The 21,246-nt window shown below is 34.1% G+C and overlaps 1 protein-coding gene across 1 annotated transcript; it reads right to left on the bottom strand.

The window, feature by feature from the left end:
• Nucleotides 1-109: 109 nt before the first annotated feature.
• LOC112702273 (E3 ubiquitin-protein ligase BRE1-like 2) lies at nt 110-12,941 on the bottom strand. The gene is made up of 20 exons (XM_025753244.2): nt 12,818-12,941; nt 12,535-12,649; nt 11,770-11,931; nt 11,476-11,563; nt 11,178-11,408; nt 10,855-11,022; nt 9,194-9,387; nt 9,033-9,116; nt 8,800-8,919; nt 8,501-8,687; nt 8,258-8,418; nt 7,641-7,712; nt 7,385-7,461; nt 6,782-6,976; nt 6,191-6,263; nt 1,965-2,051; nt 1,296-1,433; nt 995-1,197; nt 526-688; nt 110-419 (listed from the first exon to the last, which is right to left on the bottom strand). The coding sequence occupies exons 2-20, from the start codon at nt 12,631-12,633 to the stop codon at nt 288-290; spliced, it is 2,634 nt and encodes an 877-aa protein (XP_025609029.1). The 5' UTR covers nt 12,634-12,649; nt 12,818-12,941; the 3' UTR covers nt 110-287.
• Between the last annotated feature and the right edge of the window lie 8,305 nt (nt 12,942-21,246).

Genomic DNA, 21,246 nt, shown 5'->3' with positions numbered 1-21,246 from the left:
ATTTTCATTGTCATTAATTGTGTATATTAACGGATTTTACACAAGATAGTAATCTTACCATTACTTACCATTGTGCCAATATTAGAAGTCTTGAACCACGAATGAAATATTTGATGAAGCATGATCCAAGTTTGTAATTATTTCCTCCATTCTTTTTTATGTGTCACCGTGATAATTTGGTAATCCTTTGAATCAACAATGACAGAAAAAAGAACGAGCAAGTAGTAACTAAGTACCAATACCAACAACAGTGATCAATAAGTATACAAGGTACACTAACATGAGTCTCATATTTTAACAAAGCGAACATCACTTTGTCCAAATGCTGTTCCACATGCAGGGCACTTGCGGTGCCTGAGCTCTAGATTTCTTTGTATGCATGGATTGCAGAACAGATGATAGCATTTGACAATCACCACCTGTGAAAAATCCAAATCAAGCTCTTATATTTTGCTGGTGCGACAAATTTTCTTTAATATGTCCTCAAAAGGTTTAAATCAATGCAAGTTCAAGAAGAGGTGTTACCTCCTTTGGCCGATCAGAACAGACGGTGCACTTAATCATGTTCTTACAGATCTTTATCTCCGCTTCGAGCTTTTGTATTGCGGTTTCACCGGTTTCAGAACTCAGCTCGGCGATTTGCCTGTTCACTTCCCTGAGTTCTTCCTCGAGCTTCATCCGTGAACTCCTGCATGACTTGATAGGATCAATTTCAGTTGAGCCCAAATTTAGAGTACATTTCACAGCAACGGAGTACTTTGATAGATTAGCCAAACTATTTTGCTTTTTCTATTAGTTTTATTTATACTAATAAGCTTGCAGATTTTCATCAGCTACTAGGTTGATTTGATGCAAACTAAGCAACCTGGGAAACTAAACCAAATACCAAGATTCATAAGCTCCAAGACTACTTTTGCAACCGATTAGTTTTACTGTTTCCTCACCATGTCAAATTCATCAACTTCACAAACACTTAGAATTGAGAGAAATGCACCTTTCACTTTCTAATTCCATTTCAACTGCTGCCACATCTTTCTGTATTTGGTCGTATTCTTTCTCCGAAGAGGAAAGGGCAGACTTCAGCCACTTTAACTCCTTCTCAGCATCAGCCAATTCCCACTTGGCAAATTCCAGGGTGACATGAAGGTTTTTTTCCTCCTGATTACATTTGATGCCTTCTGATAGAACAGCCTTCATCTGCATGATTCAAATTATTGTATACGACAGAAAGCACTGGCAAAGTTGTAAAAATAGAATAGAAAATTAAAAAGTATTAGCGAGCAATGGAGGTTGACCTGTTCCTCAACGTGTGCAATCCTCATTTTTGAGGCATCAATTAAAGAGTTAATTTGTTGAAGTTGCTTTGCCAAGGCCTGCTTCTCAGCCACTAAAGAACTGTGTACTTGTTTTGTCTTCACACTTTCTGATACAAGCTGCATTTAAGTTTGTAATATGATCAAAACAAGGCCAATCTAACCAAAAATGAAATTATTTAAGTAAAGAGCAAATACACCAATTTTCAGAAAATATCACAATTTTCCAGGAAATTTAAGTCCCACTTCGCAACAAGACTGTCTTTGCTAAAACCCAATTGTATCCCCAAAAAGGAACATGGTGGCCAATGAATTATTTTTGTCCAAGTCAATTATTGGTTATTACAAATTTCTAGGCTGTTACAGATATAGGCCGGCATATCAGTTTATATAATTCAACTTTAGTTTGATACAAGAAGACTTTTCTTTGTATCAACCAAACAAACCAATATTTCTAATATATTCCTTATCTAAGAAATCAAGAGATAATTCTAATATATTAACTAACAAGACAGCATCGATTTCATTAATGTCATTAGCAAAAGCCTAGATAATAAGCTAAGCGTTATTGGAGCCTGGAGTAGTGCCACAGAAAAGATGGCAGGGGCCATAGTAAGCCAGCATTTAGTAAAGGGTAACAATAAGAGATACCTTGATATTATAGTCATCCCTCTCAGTCACCTGCTTCATCAGATGTTGGTTCTGTGTCTGCATATCTTCATATGCTTGACCAATAGTCTGGATTAAAGCAAACGATCATTTGAAAAGATAAGTGTAAGACCATACTTTTGCAGTTAATTCAGTATGGGGGAAGGAAAGTGTTGACTAGATCAAATCAAAATCAGATTCCTAATTTATTTCATGAATCTTTTCTGTAAATAGAATTAATTATAATATCCTTTCCAGTTTTAGTTTAGCTTATTTTTAGGGATTTTATGATTAGAAATCTTTCCGTATTTTAGGCTAGTATTTTTCTCATTTTCTAGTTATTTCTATTTCTGTAATTCCTCTATAAAGAGATGATTTCCTGTACATTTGAATATATATAATATTCAGACACTTCAAGTTGGTATCAGAGCAGAATCTCTGCACTGTGCCTCTGATTTATAAATATGGCTGACAGTTCCTCAGTCATTAATCATGAGGCTGAACAGGTTGAGCAGCTCATAAGGCTGTTAAATTCCAGTTCTTTATCTAGTACTCCTAATGGTTCTTTGGCTCAAACAGGTAATTTTAGTATTCCTATGTCCCTTAACTGCACCTCAAACTTGAATGCACCATGGATTGTCGATTCAGGTGCATCTGACCATATGACCAGCCTCTCTCCTTTATTTAAAACTTATTCTCCTTCTTTTGAAAATGAGAAAATTAGAGTTGCTGATGGTAGTTTTTCATCCATTGCTGGAAAAGGTACCATTAAATTGTCCAAAAACATTGACCTAAAAAATGTCCTACATGTACCAAAGTTGTCTTGTAATCTCCTCTCTATTAGTAAAATCTGCAAGGATTCCAATTGTGCTGTGACATTCTTTGATACTCATGGTATTTTTCAGGACCGAACTTCGGGGAAGATGATTGGCAGTGCTAAGATGATGGACGGGCTCTATCATTTTGAGGATATTTCGGAAGATAAAGTAGCTCAAGGATTTAGTGGTAATAGTTCTATGTCTATAAAGGACCAAATAATGCTCTGGCACAATAGACTAGGACACCCTAATTTTCCATATCTCAAACATTTGTTTCCAAGTTTGTTTAAGAATATTGATTCTTCCTTACTTAAATGTGAAAGTTGTATTCGTGCAAAGAGTCATAGAGTTCCTTATTACTCTCAACCTTATCATGCATCTAAACCTTTCCAATTGATTCATAGTGATGTATGGGGTCCATCGAAAATAACAACCCAATTTGGAAAGAAATGGTTTGTGACTTTTATCGATGACCACACACGACTATGTTGGATCTATCTCATGCATGAAAAATCTGAGGTTTCTAAAATTTTTCAATATTTTTCAAAAATGGTAGAAACTCAATTTGACACAAAAATTTCAATCTTAAGAAGTGATAATGGTACTGAATTCTTTAACAAAAATCTTGGTGAATTTCTTCAAAAAAAAGGTATTCAACATCAATCTACATGCCCCAATACACCTCAACAAAATGGCATTGCTGAAAGGAAGAATAAACATCTTCTTGAAGTAGCACGTGCCATTATGTTTGAGGGTAATGTTCCAAAGTATTTATGGGGGGATGCTGTCCTAACAGCAGCCTATCTCATAAATCGAATGCCTACGCGTGTGTTAAATTACTGCACACCGTTGGATACTTTCAAAAAGAATTTTCCAGCATGTAGATTGTATTCTGATTTACCTTTAAAAGTATTTGGTTGTACTGTATTTTTGCATACACCTTCACCCCGAAGTAAACTTGATCCAAGGGCAGAAAAATGCATTTTTATTGGCTATTCCCCAAGTCAAAAGGGTTATAAATGTTTCAATCCACACACAAAAAAATGTCATGTAAGCATGGATGTTACTTTTTTGGAACATGAAACATGTTTTCAGAAAAAATTTCTTCAGGGGGAGAGTTTAAGGGGAGAAAATTTTTTGCATCATGAACCTTTACCCACTCCTATCTTACATATTGAGGATACAACTTTCACTGATCAAACAAATTCTGAAATAATTGCAAAAAAAGATGTGGAAATCAATTCTGAAATTGTGCCAGAACTAGTTGGAATACAAATAGAAAAAGAAATACCACAATCAGAAAAGGAGCTTCGATGTTATGTTCGGAAATATCCCAAGAAGAATAGAGACCAGCCCATCATCTCTGTACCAACCCAATCTGAAAACCCGGAAGACGGCCCAACTGTAGTACCTGAGGATCTTCCAGGTAAATCTGAAATTGTCACTTCTAATAATAATTTGCCAATAGCCCTTAGGAAAGAAACCAGAACCTGCACCAAAAAGGTACTTAAAACCAGCACCAACCATCCTATTTCCAATTATGTCTCTTACCAAAATCTCTCTCAAAAACATCGAGCTTTTACTTCTAAAATTACAAATCTGTTTGAGCCTAGGAATATAGAGGAAGCACTAGATGATCCCAATTGGAAATTAGCAGTGATGGAAGAGTGGCATGCACTCAAGAAGAATGAAACTTGGGAGATTGTAGATCTGCCACAGAATGCAAAATTGGTTGGCTGCAGGTGGGTTTTCAACATCAAGTGCAATGCTGATGGAAGCATAGAAAGGTATAAGGCTAGGTTAGTAGCTAGGGGATTTACACAAACCTATGGAGTAGATTATCGAGAGACCTTTGCTCCAGTTGCTAAACTCAACTCTGTGCGGATTCTCTTATCTCTTGCTGCGAATTACAATTGGCCTTTACATCAATTGGATGTAAAGAATGCTTTCTTGAATGGGGAGCTAGAGGAAGAGGTGTTCATGAAACTTCCACCTGGATTTGAGGCTGAATTAGGGAGGAATAAAGTGTGCAAACTAAAGAAATCTCTCTATGGATTGAAACAATCCCCAAGAACTTGGTTTGAACGACTTGGAACGGTGGTGAAGGGACTTGGTTATACTCAAAGCCAAGCTGACCATACACTTTTCTATAAACATTCAGCAGTTAATAAAACTGCCATCTTAATTGTATATGTGGATGACATTATTCTGACAGGTGATGATAGCTTGGAGCTAAAAGACTTGAAAGAAAAGCTTGCCAAAGCTTTTGAAATCAAAGAACTTGGCTCATTAAAATACTTCCTTGGAATTGAATTTGCAAGGTCTAAGGAAGGCATTTTTATGAACCAACGAAAGTACATCCTAGATCTTTTAAAAGAGACGGGATTACTTGGTTGTAAAGCTGCTGAAACACCTATAGAGCCTAACTTAAAATTGAAGCCAGCTGAACCAGAAAATGTAATGGACAAAGGGAGATATCAGCGCTTAGTGGGGAGGCTAATCTATTTATCCCATACACGCCCGGATATAGCCTTTGTTGTGAGCATGGTAAGCCAGTTTATGCATTCACCTGGCCGAGAACACATGGATGCTGTCTTTAGAATCCTAAGGTACTTGAAGGGGTCGCCTGGGAAAGGGTTACTCTACAAAAACTATGGACATCTTCAAGTAGAAACCTATACGGATGCAGATTGGGCTGGGAATGTCATGGATAGAAGGTCAACATCTGGGTATTGCACCTTTGTTGGAGGAAACCTGGTTAGTTGGAGGAGTAAAAAGCAGAGTGTTGTGGCACGAAGTAGTGCAGAAGCTGAGTTTAGAGCAGTGGCTCATGGAATATGTGAAGCACTATGGGTAGAGAAAATCCTACAAGAACTAAAGGTTCCCATTTCTCCACCAATAAGGTTGTATTGTGACAACAAATCTGCAATTTCTATTGCCCATAATCCAGTTCTGCATGATAGAACTAAACATGTTGAAGTTGACAAGCATTTTATAAAGGAAAAGATTGAGAGAGGACAGATTTGTATCCCATATGTTCCGACCACGGAACAATTGGCAGATGTTCTAACTAAAGGATTACCCAAGAAGACCTTTGATAGCATAATAAACAAGCTGTCAATGAAGGATATCTTCAAGCCAGCTTGAGGGGGAGTGTTGACTAGATCAAATCAAAATCAGATTCCTAATTTATTTCATGAATCTTTTCTGTAAATAGAATTAATTATAATATCCTTTCCAGTTTTAGTTTAGCTTATTTTTAGGGATTTTATGATTAGAAATCTTTCCGTATTTTAGGCTAGTATTTTTCTCATTTTCTAGTTATTTCTATTTCTGTAATTCCTCTATAAAGAGATGATTTCCTGTACATTTGAATATATATAATATTCAGACACTTCAAGTGAAAGTGACCTCGATTTCAGATATATATGCCTCTGCCTCAGCCTCTTTCACTTTAATAGCCTCAGTCAGCTCCAAAATATCTCTGAATCAACACAGATTAAGCACGGAGACAAGTATCAGCAGATTAATAAACAATGAATATCAAGATCATTTTAAATTAAAAAATAAAAGAGGGAAATGGGATTTGCAAATGCAGTTAGGGCATCAAACAAACTGGGAAAAAAATCAACATAAAAATTAATTACTTTTCCCCAATAAGTGTTACAACCTTTGGCAATCATATATCACTACAGATAGGACTAACCAACCCCACCTTCCAGGATAAGACTTTGTTGTTGTTGTTGTTATATGTTGAGAGATTTATCATCAAATATTAATTCAAAATATTCATCACACAAAAGGTTACAATTAGCTCAATGGAACCATTAATCCTGCACCCTTTTCTGTCAGAACCATATGACTACAGATGTAGTGTTTCTACCAATGTACTGTTTACCTTCATTTGGGTTAATAAGGAAGAAGATCAAAAAACAAACACACACCATCAATTTTTTAAAACAGCATATCAAAATTACTGTAGGAGTATACATAAACACAAACCTCTCAGCTGCATCCAGCTTGGCTCTTAAGTCCTCTATTTCAGCTTCTGCAGCAGCAAGCCTTTGTTCACAAGCTTCTTCAGCTTCATTAGCAGCTTTTACTCTTAACTCAAGACTATGTTCATCTAAAGCATTTTTCAGCATTTCAGCTTGAGAGTGGGCTTTATTTTCAGATTCTCTAATTTCTGCCAGAGTACTGAAATCCATGTTTTACAGCATATAAAGATCGAATACAATGTAGACAGAAGAGAACAAATGTTAAATTAAAAAAAAAAACAAACAAACAAACAAACAAACAAAAACAAAAACAAAAGTCCCTATTCAGTTGCCAACTACAGCTAAAGGCTTGAGAAAAAAATTCAATGTAATAGGAAAACATTAAAAAAGTTGGGCACCATCAATGGAATAATGTCAGAGAGAGACAATTTTCCTCAACACTTTCATAGCACGGATTGTTAAGACAATTGAAACAAATCTAAATATTAAATGTTCCATTACATATTTATCAGCATTTACTTTATAGTAGGAAGGTTTCCACCTAAAGTTTAAGTGTTTAACTACACAAGACTATTTCCAAAATCTTAACAACCTCAAATCAGCATACCTTTTATCATAATTCTCTTGTCCATGCATTTCCAGAATGAATTCCAACTCTAGTTTCTCCTTCTGTAACTTTTCAATCTGATATCATTATATGATTTTGAAGATGAGTCATACTCGTACACAACATATAAAATATTCACGATTAACAGGCAAATAGTGTTACAAAAGTAATACAAAAAAAACGTATATAGAGTAGGGCAAACACAGATTAAGATAAGAACAAAAATGTATACAGATTAAGACAAATGTAAACTCACCAATGCTCTTAAAGACTTGATTTCCAAATCCTGTTCAGTACATTTGTTTGCAAGGCTGCTAACTTCGCTTGTCTGCTTCAAAAGAAGGGCATTAATAAACTTTGATGCAGAAAAGGTTTGCTGTGTGTGTATCTAGGGGGAATAAATTCTGCCTTTAAACTTGGTCTGCTCAATCCAACATGATTTCTTAAGTCCTTAAATTAAATTACATACTTAGATTTAAATCAACAAAATCACTGGCACCAAATTGGACTATTCCCATTCACTTTCTACAGTTTAACATGCATACAGGACTAGGTCAGTTTCATAAAAAAATTGAAAATTGGAATGTTCTCATAAACAATTCTAATTGTTCTAATATTGTTGGTGTTAAAACAATTAGATTTATGTGGAACAAACTCAACCCCGAAAGCTAACTCAATAGGAGAGGGTTGCCAAACTCCTAGCTATTTAGACCTTATCTATGGATATGATCATATGAGACTCTAACAAGAACAATTGACAACTTTGCATGAAACCCCAATCTCTACTAAAAGTAACTAGATAAATTTACGTACAAGTCCTCCAGAAAAGAAAAGGAAACAGCAATAAATATCAGATCAGTTTGTCAGAAGAACCTTCCCACTCAACACGGCTCTTAGTGAATGAGCTTTCTCGCGTAATGATACCGCCTCATGAGCTGCATCCTTCCATCGCTTCACCTGAGCTTCCATCATTCCCATTTCTTTGGACAAAGCTGAAGCCATCACACGGAACTCGGATTTGATATCTTTTCTCCCTGAAACATGTAGTACTGTGAGAATCTAATAATCCAATTATATGCACTGCAAGTCTAAACATAGAACATGTGATATGCAGACCAGTATCTTGTATAGCCTCTTCCATCTTAATTTCAAGATCATTCTTTTCAATAGTACACTTCTGCAACTGAACCTCCAGCTCTTCAATCCTGGAATCTGAACAGTCAATGGCATGCCTTGCAGTATCAACAGACTCCAATTTGGAGTTCAGCTCTTTCTCCCATTTTGTGACATGGACACTTCCCGCCTGATGTTTCATTTGAGGTGGAAAATCATAAAAGGAGGAACAAGATATAAACATTTACAACCATATGGTTCTTATAATACATCTGATTAAAAAAGGGGAAATCATTCTTAACCTGCAAAGACTCTACCAACATCTTATACCGAGCTAACTCAGCAATCCAATGTTGAAGTTGATCATTCGTCAATGAATATATTCTGGAAGTGCGTATATACTTGTCATCATTCAGTTCATTCTGAAATAAATATACAGGAGAAACAACTTTTACATAGAACTCTTAAAGTAAAAGCATCTCAAACTATTCAAGAATATATGACAAATTATCTTGGATAATCCAAACTTACGAACCTGAAAATCTTGGAATTGCTTTGTCAAGGTTTCATTTTCTTCATGTGCCTCTTGAAGCTCAGTAAGACGATCAGCATTCAGTATCTATGACAGTAAATAAGCATACTTCTCATTAGATGAAGAAAGGAACAACATAAGAAAAGGAAATCATATGACAAAACCTTTGCTTCCTCAATTGAATCCTTCAGTTCACGCAAACTCATAGTCCTGTCTGTGGGTTTTTCAGGAGACAAGTTTCCGTTAACCGAATCAGCACTAGGGGATTGCATTCCTGCCACTGCATCCTTTTGCATTTTCAGATTGACTAGTTTTCTTCTACTCTCTTCAAGTCCAGTTATGCTCTCTTCAAGGTCACCTTTCAGTTTGAAAATAAGACACACTCAAGACATAACATACAAAACCATTAACCAGGAGAACCAATCACATACTTCCTCAATTTAACTGCAAAGTTCTATAAATACATCTCTGCATAAATCTAAGACATCAGGTCATGAAACCATTGAACGCCCAAACTATCAGCGTGTTAGACCTCATGGTTTCAAATCTTAGTTTTATCCTCACTTAAAAACGTTAACATATGTATTAGCCAACAGATATCGAATCTGAATGGGTGTTCAATTTATCTACCCCTTATCAACCTTTTAAGTAGAGAAAACCCTACATTTCTTACTTGTCACATAATAATAATAATAATAATAATAATAATAATAATAATAATAATAACTACTACTACTACTACCAGAGGCTGCTGGTACGTTACACACCAGTTGACTGACCAACCCGTCGTCGTGTACACGCGACCAACCAGAAGCTGCCGCCACTAGAAGTTTGCAACCCTAGATGTATATGTCAGATGCTAACTGATTTTGATGTACTTTTATTACCTAAATTTTGTTTTGTTAATGATTTGATTTTATATGCTGATTTATAGGCATTTTTCCTAATAAATATTTACATCACTTCAATGTTCTGGCCATGCCACCTCACCACACAAAAGAGTTGCATCAACCTAGTTTTCACTTTCGAAATCCCTTCCCTTTCCAAGCCAACCCCACAATTTTATTTTCATTCCATTAATGGAAAAGCAAGCAAATACCTTGTTAGACTTAACATTTTATTTATCGTGTGCGAAATAAACATTATTCTAAAGAGTGTTAAATATAAAAATCATTCATGTTCTATCGCTTAACAATTTAGGCTTTTCAGAGAATAATTCAGAAGGTGATAAAAAGCCTCTATGAGCAAGTGGTCTAGAGTTAGACCTTTGACACCACCATTCTTAGATAAAAGGTTGATATTCAGCACAAGATAAAGTGGGATTGAGCACTGCCCACAGCATCAAGCTTGGTGGACAATAGCATGAGGGGTATAAAATCTATTGTGTTGCCTTTCAGAAAGATGGTTCACGATTAAAAAAATAAAACTCAAAGAACCAAATTCAGGTTTACACATATGCCATATATCAATAGCACTCATCATTGGCAACAACTAAACTTTGTCCAACTAGGTGAAGTTAGCTGCATGGATCAAATGACGCAAAAGTTCCCTATCATAAGCCGTATCAGAGTTTAAACCATATATTTGCAAATCTAACTTTCATATATTAATATAACTAACTAAAAAGGTGCCATTAACAAAAGGAACCTCCCTGTGTTCCACAATGGTGAAATCTATTATTTTTTCTTTTTTTAGCCAAACAGAAAAAGGTGATCTTTTGCTGAAAAATACATCCAAATGCACCCTAAAAATATAGATGTATAATAATAGACTTCACAGTAACTGAAGAAGTTAAAACCAAACACAAAATGAAAAACATCAAAACCTGCAAGGCGTTTAACTTCAGACTGATCTTGTAAGCACCAACTGATATAACTTTGAATTCCAATAGTATACTCTTTATGTGAATCATTGAGAGCATTAATGATTTCACGTAAATTACTTTCCTCTTCTTTCATCATGTCATCAATCTGAGACATCTGAATTATAGCATCTGAAAACCAGCAATGAGTAAACATTAACAGATCATTTATACAAATTTTCTCTTAAATTCCTACATCAATTATATCTGGAAGAGAAATAAAGATTCAATCGTTAAAAAGAAAAATAAATAAATAAACATTTGGATGCATATCGAATGTTTTTGACCTTCTGAAGATAACTCGCCATGCAAAACCTGGGCTATACTGTCAATTCTTTCCATCTGAGCCTCCATGGTATCTTGAAGGAGTTTCAACAACTCTAACGTAGATGACCGGCGTAAAGCAAGGCTTTCTTCAACATAATTAATTCTCTCACCAATACTGTTTCCACCAACAGAATCTTTCTGGATCAATCTACACAGAAATATATCCTCCGCAGGGCATGAAGGAAGTGAACCTAGAGAGATTAACTCATGTCAGTCCCTTGAAATTTGTTCATACTACAAGAAAAATGTGTGGGGTACCTTGACGGTTATTATGGTAATCTAGTGTTTGTAATGCATCTTTGCTTCTACCAGCTCGTACACCAAGAAGAGTCAGATCATCAGACAACTAGAGGGAAAAAATTATGAAGTTAGCCCAATGTGAATATGCTAGAGGCATATCGCAAAAAGTGCCTTGCCATTCCCCCCTCTCTTACATGGCCAGCAGAACATGCCCTATCTTCTATGGAAGCATTAATTTCAAAAGGCGAAAGAAAAATAAAACTGATTAAATAGGATGAACAATAGAGTGGAAGCGTAACAATAAGGAATAACCTGAATCCAACATTGGTTCACTGCAATTAACAAATCATCATGGGTATTTTGCCGCTCTTTTAACTCTCTAATTTTTTCTTCAAGGTCATGCAAAGCACGCTTTTGGATGTCAATCTTTTGAACGAGCTGCTGGTTCTGTGCTTGTAAGACTCCAGCATCAGCCTGTATAAAAAACACAATGATTTCCCATTAAGCAAGAAAAACTCGAAAACTATTCACAACAAACCCAAAAATTAGAGTCCCAATATCCTATTGCCACAGATAGAGTTGTCATTTCACGGAACAAGAAACAAGGCAGCGTTTTAACCTCTAAAAATCTTACCAGTAACCTCAAATTCCATAAACTGCATAGCAGATGCATATGTTCAAATATCAATGACTTGAAATATCCCTCTCACAAAGATCAAGCATAACAAGAATGTTCAATTTTGAATCCCAAAACTCCATCATCCAATTAAAAATTACACAAAAAAACATAACACATAAGACACTTCACCTTGTTACTAGTCTTTCAGCCCTACCCTGCAGCAAGTTAGTATCAAACACAATGAAATTCACCATCCCTTTGTCCCAAAGATCACAACTTGACCATAAAACAAAATCCCTCAGCACCAAACAGCTCTAAGAACTCAATATCACACTAAATACAATGTAAAACACTGAAATTCAGAATCAGACTATCAAACACACAGACATAAAAACAAACACACAGTGTGCATACAAAACACAGAGAAAAATATGTAGAGAGAGAGGAAAAGGGGTTACGGTTTTGTTGTTCGATGGAGAGTTTCGCGCCACGCGAGAAGAAACGGAAGTGAGGTGAGGCCTCTTCTTTTCGGGTTCGTTGTGGTCTGAGTTTTCCATTTGGTTTTAACGATTTCTGAGATTCTCAACAAAAACCCAACACACATCATTAGGAGGAAGAAAAACAACACAGAATCATGGCTTCCTATCAAGTTCGTTCCTTTGAGGAAAAAAGAAGACATGAAAACGGAGACACAGAACAGAAATGAGAAAACACAGCACAAAAAATCAAAAATACACTCACTCAGAAGAAAGCGGTTCCACACTGTTCAGCTCTTTCTTTTTCTTTTTTTTTTTTCTTTTTTTTTTTGAGTTTGAGGTGGTGGACGCTTGTACTATAACTTCAAATTTCACATCAATGTTAAATTTTAAAAAAGGAAAAAAATACTGAGTTTTGTTTAGGAAATTAAAAAAACTCGAATATTTTTTTGGAAGGTACAAGAAACGTTAATTAGTAGCAATTTAACTATTTTAAGATAAATAAAAAATCATTTAACTAATAATTTTTTTATAATTATAATTAAATAAAAACTCATATACAGTTATTTTTATATAAAATATTTAGTTAAATAAATTAAATCATCTAATAATTTTTAACAAAAAATTTTATATTTACACGTGGGTTTTTATTTTATAATTAAAGTATTAAATGTAAAAAAGTTTGTATTGAAAAATTAAACATTTTAAATTCTTAAAATATGTAAAATCTATATATATATATATATATTATCTTAAGATGGGAGAAAGCCAATAAAAATTTGAGGGGTACACAACTTTATAATAATTACATTCCATCCATAATTTAGCTAGTAAAGAATAAAGATATAAGAATTTCAAAATTTAAATAAAACTTAGATGAATTTAGCTAGCATGAATATACATGTTAACGTTATTAATTTAAAAATTTATTATAATAAACAAACAAATTTTTAATTTTTAATATATTTGTTATTGTGTTTATTAAAAATTTAATTTTCATGAATTGTCATCATAAAAAATTTAACCATATATTATTATATTATTAAAAATAATTAACTTTTTAATTATTATTTAAAATATCATCTAAATACATAAATAATTAAATAATTATATAAATTTTTTTACATAAATGAAAATTAAAATCATTTATGAAAGCAAAAAAATTGTCACATGATAATTATATTAGTTCATATATGATTTTGGTGTGTGAACAAATCTAAAAGAAAGACAATATCTCGAAGAATCATTTGGCTATTGGTTTCGAATTTCTATACATTTTACATCAATTACACTCTACACTCTACAAAATTTTCTATTTAATTTAAAATAAATATAAAAACTAAAATAAATATAATTATTAAAATATATTTACCTATTAAAAAAAACAAAACAAAAAGCTCGAAATCATAAATGTGACATGCAATACAAACACGACATACGAATACAGCAATATAATATTTGAGTATATACTCATTTTTTATTCTCAAAGAATTTTAGATTAGACATTTTAGTTCCCAACTAAAATTAATTACTCGATTGGTCCCTAACAATTAATTCCCTTAGTCACTTAGGTTCTTGGTTTTATCAACTCTAACGAAAGACAAAATGGTCCCTGAAAACTCTAACATAGGACAAAATGATCCCTGACAACTTTAACAAGTGACAAAATGATTCATGACTCCTTTATTTGAAAACGACATTGCTCTTCCCTAATTTTTATCATATCTCACATAACCCTAACATTCATACTCTCTTTCTTCACCTTCACAGTCTTCTTTTCCATCTTTTCATTCTTCCTCTTTAACTCCAAGATTAAACCATGGTGTAATTGTTACACATATCGCACCTACCTCAACATGTCATGGACCACACACTTCCTAAATTTTTATGACTAGTATATCCATCTCTTCTACACTTTACCCACCAAAAGCATCCACTTCCACGTCTTCGATAACATCACCTCCAACCCCGACAACGTCCACGACATTCTCAAGACCAAGTTCCACAACTACTCCAAGGGCACGCCTTTCTCCACTTTCAAATTCTCATTTGAAATAGACACTGAGTGCTTCATTCCTTCTTTTCCGGAGTCCAAGTTGGCAGACAGCTTCAACCTCGCATCCAAGCTATCAGTACAACGAGTAATGTCGCCGTTGCCACTCATATGGAAACTGAAGCGATTACTGAACATTGGTTCGGAGAAGAAGCTGAAGGAAGCGATCGGAGTGGTGGATAATGTGGTCATGAAAATGATAGGGCAGAGGAGGAGGGAGATGGCAACGACAACGACAGGTCTTAACAAATCAGACTTGCTGTATAGATTCATGAGATCCATTGAAGACGACAACTAGTTAAGAGACATATGCATTAGTTTCCTGAGTATGAATTGGTTGAGAACAAGTTGAAGATCTTTTTTTCTTGTGAACATTAAATTTATAGAGTGTGCATTGTGTAGTTTGAAGTTACAGTGTTAGACTATTAGTGTTATACGAGATATGATAGAAATTGGAAGAGAACAGTGTCGTTTCCGAATAGAGGAGATTAGGGACCATTTTGTCTCCTGTTAGAGTTGTCAATGACTATTTTGTCCTCCGTTAGAGTTAACAGAGTAAAGAACCTAAGTGACTAACGGAGTTAATTGTTAAGGACCAATCGAAAAATTAATTTTAGTTAGAGACTAAAGTGTCTAATTTAAAATTCTTTAAGAATTAAAATTGATATATACTCATAATATTTTTATAAAATATAAGATATGATATAAAATACGTTATGTAATATAATATAATAAAATATATAAATAATAAATATTTTATTATTATAATAATAATAAAATAATATTAAAATGATTAAAAATATTTGTTGTTAAAATATGGCTGCATATATATACATATATATATATATATATTTAAAAACAAAAGAATGATAGACATAAACATAAACGATCTAAACTTTTTTTTATGAATATAAAAAAAATTATATTATTTGAGTTATAATTCATTAGTATAAACTATCTAAACTTATGTATTTAATTTATTGTAAGACTTAAGAGTATTCGTGTCCAACATAAATACATCAAGATTTTAATCGTGTATGTGCTTCTTAGATAAGAAAAAGACAAAATTGAGAATTTTAAGTACACAATTTATGTTCACAATTAACCGAAGTTTAATATTTTTCTTATCAATAGGTAGTTTATAAGGTATCTTATAAATTCGATACTCGATCAAATCATGCCAGGGAATTTTATGGTCTCAAATAATTATATGGCTTGAGCAAGGCAGATACTATGCACTTAAAAATCCAAAAAGATAAATAAATAAATAAATGATAGGCATGATGATAGCTGCCCCGGATACTATCACAGGCAAATATATCAAAACTTCGCTATTCATACCTTTAATCTTATAATAGAAAATATTTTCATTTTTGACATTAATATTATTTTAAGAGTTAATGTGTTTTTTTTATTTTATTAATTAAAAATTAATTTAAATATGTAATTAATTAATAATAATTATATTTTTATATAAATATTAAAAGTAGAGCAAAACGCAAAAATAAACTATATGTTATCCTAAATTACACAAATTACCTAAAAAAATGTTACATGGATCTTCTAAATGCACGTCTCTATATAAATCGAACGAATTTTATTTGATTTATTCATTTTTCTATTAAATTGAATCAGGATAAGTCATATTACTATGCAAACATGCAAATCGAAATAGTATGAGTCGACTTATGCATGTAACGTGATCCATAGTAAATCGAATCACTATGACTCCATTTATGCATGCATGTGATTCACAAAGTAATTCGACACAATCTGTTTCGATTTACCATAATTTTGTTCTCGTACTAATTCGAATGGGGCTGATTCGAATTACTATTTTCGTGAGCTATAGTTATAAATCGATTTTGGGGAATTCGATTTAGTGGAAGCCAACCTATATAAATATGATATGAATGTGATGAATTCCTTATGAGAGTGAAACACAATGGCTAATGAGAAAATTTTTTTAGTATTGGTGCACTATAGAGGGTCGATTAAGAAAAAACACGTTCGGAAATTAAGTTTACTAATAAGGATCCACTTAGTGTTTTTCTAAAACCTTCAATGAATTTCACTGAGTTCCTGAATTCTATAATCCAAAAACTGGGGTTGCAAGGCATGAAACGGGTTGAGAAGTTATTCTATAGAATTTCGATTTCAGTTTTGCGGGATGATGTGAAATACGATTCGTTTGTCATAGGGACTGACGAAGATTTGCAAGTTCTATTTCATTGTGGCCGACAGTTTCCCGAGATCAGGACCCCTGAGCAGCTGAGCTGTTGGCCAAACTTATAGATGTGGTCTCTAGCTCAGGAGGTTCGAATCGGAATCCCCAATCTCCGGTAACGGCAGCCTGTTCTAGTTCGAGGCCTGTTGGTGCCTCTTCATCCGTGCCTGTCATTGCATCTAAGGCAATGTTGGTTGCCTCCTCGTCCTTCGCAACTGATCTAAACTGCAGTCATGACGTAGAAGTATGTGACACAACGAATGCCGATATTATTGATACGTCACCTGTTTTATTACAGGGTGGAGAACTGGATGGTGTGGACGATGTACTGCGAGATGATGATGACGATGATGATGTAGAGCCCGACACAATTGCCAATGATAGTGGTCATGACAAAACATGGAGTAATCTAGTTGGGGGTGGTGGAGCGTCTACTTCAGGAACTCAGCGGTACCCGCCGCACTTTTCAACTTTGGACTTGGATGCCATGAGACAACAGGGGGTACCTGGCGTACCTATTAGACTTGGGGCCAGAGATACACAGGATACTGGAAGACTAGCGGAGCTTCAGGTTGGTCAGCAGTTTCAGGATAAATAGGAGGCCGTGTTAAGCATAAAGACATATAACATCCGATGCGGGGTTCAGTATAAATTAGTGGAGTCTGATTATCGCAAGTACTTTAGGAAGTATAAGAAATTTGGCAACGGGTGCACATAGTTGATTCGGATCAGTCTCCGCTAGCGCAGATGTATTTCAGAGGTAAAATGGTACAATGGACCTCATACTTATCTGGCCACGTTGATATCGAGTGATCACAGGAGTCTTGATTATCATATGATCTCGGCATTCATACTGCTTATGGTTAGAATTGATGCTGCCGTGTGTATCAAGGTATTGTTGAATGCGACAGAGGCACATTTTAGTTTTAGACCAACTTACAGGAGGGTTTTGTTGGCTAAGTAGAAAGGTCATGGCACAGATTTATGGAGGTTGGGATGAGATATACAATGAGTTGCTGTGATGGATACTAGGTGTGCAGATGACGATGCCGGGTAGTGTTGCAGTGTTGATGAGGACGAGTCCTGTGCAAGTTGGTGGGAAAGTCGATCAGTCCCATGCATATTTCCACCGCTTTTTTTGGACATTCCTATCGTGTATTGAGGCCTTCCGACATTGCAAGCCATTGGTAAGTATTGATGGGACCCACTTGCATGGCAAATACGGGAGTACATTGCTCGTTTCAATTGTTCAGGATGGAAACTCCAACATCCTTCCTGTTGCATTTGCACTTGTTGAAGGTGAAAATGTAGAGTCTTGGTCATTCTTTCTATCCTACCTAAGTCAGCATGTCACTCTGCAGTCAGGTATTCTAGTGATATCGGATCAGCACAACGGGATCAAGGTCGCACTAGAGGCTTCCGATGGAGGTTGGCTACCACCCGCTGCTTACATATGGCAGCCACCGAATTTGAAGTCGAGTACCGAACTTGTCGCTAAATACCTGAGTCCCCAAAAGCATCATGATATAGGCCCAGTAATACCTTCTAACAGTGGCGTCGTCCGCGCCATCAGAAAGCTCTCCGAATGTGTCCTGCATCCAACTGCATCTCACCGTAAACTTGTCGATGCAGTTCGCAGGAGGGAAAACACCCAGTAGCTCCTCAAACCACACCCAAGTTGGGCAACCACCCTCGATGTATCACTCAAACTCCGTCAGGCATCCATTGACATAATGTCCATCGATCGACAGCCCTAACTAGTACGCCATGTCCTACAGTGTAATCGTGCACTCTTCGAACGACATATGAAACGTGTGCGTCTCCGGACGCCATCGCTCCACGAATGCATTCACGAACGGCTTATCCAACCTAAACCAAATCTCATTCAGCCTTGTAAGATGATATAAATCGGTCATCTGCAAGTATAAAATGATCCTCTCCTCCAAGCACATACCCTGCTACCGTCTCATGCTCGTGATACATCGGTAGAGCTGCATAAACTAGATAATAAAGTGTCTCTTAGGACCACATCAAAATATATTTCTATAACAATATCAACTAATACATCTGTTAATTGAAAGAATACCATAAACGCAACCAAATAATGTTATCGGTTCAAAGACAAAATAAAACCATATATTCATCAAACTAGGCCTAATAAAAATAAGTTTAATATTAATAAAAATTTGACTTAATGTAGATGTCACATGAATTCTAAATAAAACAGCAAGTCACTACCTATACTTTCTTTAATAACAACCCAAATCACAACATAGATTCCATCACTGTTCTTACTCTAACTAAGTTTCACTACTAATTATCTTCACTATCCATACTCTTTTACGCATTTGTAATCACTATTCGAATTAGAAGTTGCTCCGTCAAATCTCTAGTAACCAATAAGTTACTAATCTAACAACTCTATCTAGTTAAACAATTGTAAACAATGACTAGCGTAAAAAGAGAAAAAAATAAAATATTTAATCCTATTTTTGAACAAAAAAATGTATGCACTAACTTTTTTATTGATGACACCAGCAATATGAGCAATTCAGTCCAAACGATAAAGATGGTCTGGGTTATCTCCATCAGCAGAGTATTCGAATGTTGAAGTCTTTGGGCTGAGGTTTCTTTGAGATTTATGGCCCGTTTGGGAAGCTTCAAAAGTAACTTTTTTTAACTTTTGACTTATGAAAAATAGTAGTATTAATGTCTGGTGTAATTTTCAAAACCAAATTGCAGCTTTCTAAGAAGCTATTTAGGAGTTTACAGAGAAGTTAAAAAAATTATTTCTTTCCTAATACTATTACTTTTTACCATATTTTTATAAAATAAACATTTTTAGAACTAAAAATCCAAATACAAAATAACTTATTTATAAACTACTTTTAATATAGTCATTTATTGTTTAAGCTATTTTTTCAAATGGAACTTAATTAAGTTGTTTATCCAAATTGGACCTTGGTGGAGTAGGATTTTTGAATTGTAGTTTGAATGAGCTCAATTCGAATTCTATTTATAGAAAAATTGTTAGCAAATCAAATGAGTCTCGTTTGAATTACCATGGGCGCACATTGGATGTAATTCGAAGCAGTCCAATGCCAATTACAATGTGTAGCAAATTATGGGTAAATCGAAACAGGTTGTTTCGAATTATTGTGAGCTTCACGTGCATGGATAAATCGATATATGGTGTTTCGATTTACTAGGATACAACACATGCATGCATAAATCGACTTAATCATCTTCGATTTGCATGTTTCTTAGTATTTCGACTTAGGCTTCTTCGATTTATTATGCAAGTTGCTAAATCGAATTAAGCTCATTCGATTTATAGAGAGACGTGCTAATAGAAAATTCATGTAACGTTTTCAGGTTTAGGTGAATTGTGCAATTTTGGGTTGAATTTGGTTTATTTATGTATTTTATTCTTAAAAATATTTTATATATAAATAGTATTATTAAATAATAGTGTTATTAAAATTTTGAAAAATACTATTTGTACACCATAATCAGTCACTAAAATTAGCCACCAGTATATTTGTGTATAAATATATATATATATATATATATAATTTAATTTATTTTTAATGTATATTTATATTCTAATATATCTTTTATATTAGTAGCTGACTTTAATGATTAATTTTAGTATACACATAACATAATCCTAAAATTTTTCATAATCCATCACTTATATTTTTAATTAAATTTCTTAGTCCGAAATTCCTAGAGTGAGGATTAAGGGTGAGATATTTTGCTCGCATGTAATCATCCAAATTTTCTGCCATATAGGTGTGAATTGTGAAATATTCCCTTATTTAAGGTGAAGAATATTGAATTCATGTTTCTCATGAAATATTATTTTATGAAAAAATTTTCAGATTATTAAAGTCAAAAATTTACTTAAATTCTATTTAGAGACGAACTGTAAAACTACTATAAGTTAAGCGGAGAGTTTAATAACTTTAGCCATAAGGATCTCTCAAAATAAGTGATTCTGTTTTAAATTATTGTGAAAATATAATTAAAGTAAATAAATAAGAATAGAAATTTATATATAAAAATATTGAAAAGTTATATATTGATAATATTCTAATAATATAATATTTGATAATTTATGAAACAATTTAACTATACATCTAAATATTTTTGTATTAAAGTTCAATTAAATAGATTTAAATTCAACAAAAATTATTTTATTATATCAGCGGATACACACACGCGTTTTAATAACGCTTATTCGTTTTTGTATTCGCATGCTTTCTTCTACACGTTCTTCCTTTTTCTTCTTCTCTTTCTTCCTTCTTCGTCTTCGAATTCCTTCTTTTTATTCTTCGCGTTCTTTCTTCTTCTTCTCCTTCCTCCTTCTTCTTAGTATGTTTTCTCTCAATCATCATTCTTTTATTGTTGC

Source organism: Arachis hypogaea, chromosome 7 (assembly GCF_003086295.3).
Source record: "Arachis hypogaea cultivar Tifrunner chromosome 7, arahy.Tifrunner.gnm2.J5K5, whole genome shotgun sequence".
In the NCBI taxonomy this organism is placed as follows: Eukaryota; Viridiplantae; Streptophyta; class Magnoliopsida; order Fabales; family Fabaceae; genus Arachis; species Arachis hypogaea.
Note: the sequence above shows the minus strand (reverse complement) of the source record. Positions and strands in the feature narration are given on the sequence as shown.

Excerpts from the sequence above, each read along its gene's own strand:
- LOC112702273 (XM_025753244.2), bottom strand. The coding sequence starts at position 12,633 with ATGGAAAACTCAGACCACAACGAACCCGAAAAGAAGAGGCCTCACCTC. Across the intron at positions 6,264-6,781 it reads AAGCTGGATGCAGCTGAGAG|AGATATTTTGGAGCTGACTG; the intron begins GTTTGTGTTTAT and ends GTGTTGATTCAG. Across the intron at positions 2,052-6,190 it reads CATATATATCTGAAATCGAG|ACTATTGGTCAAGCATATGA; the intron begins GTCACTTTCACT and ends GCTTTAATCCAG.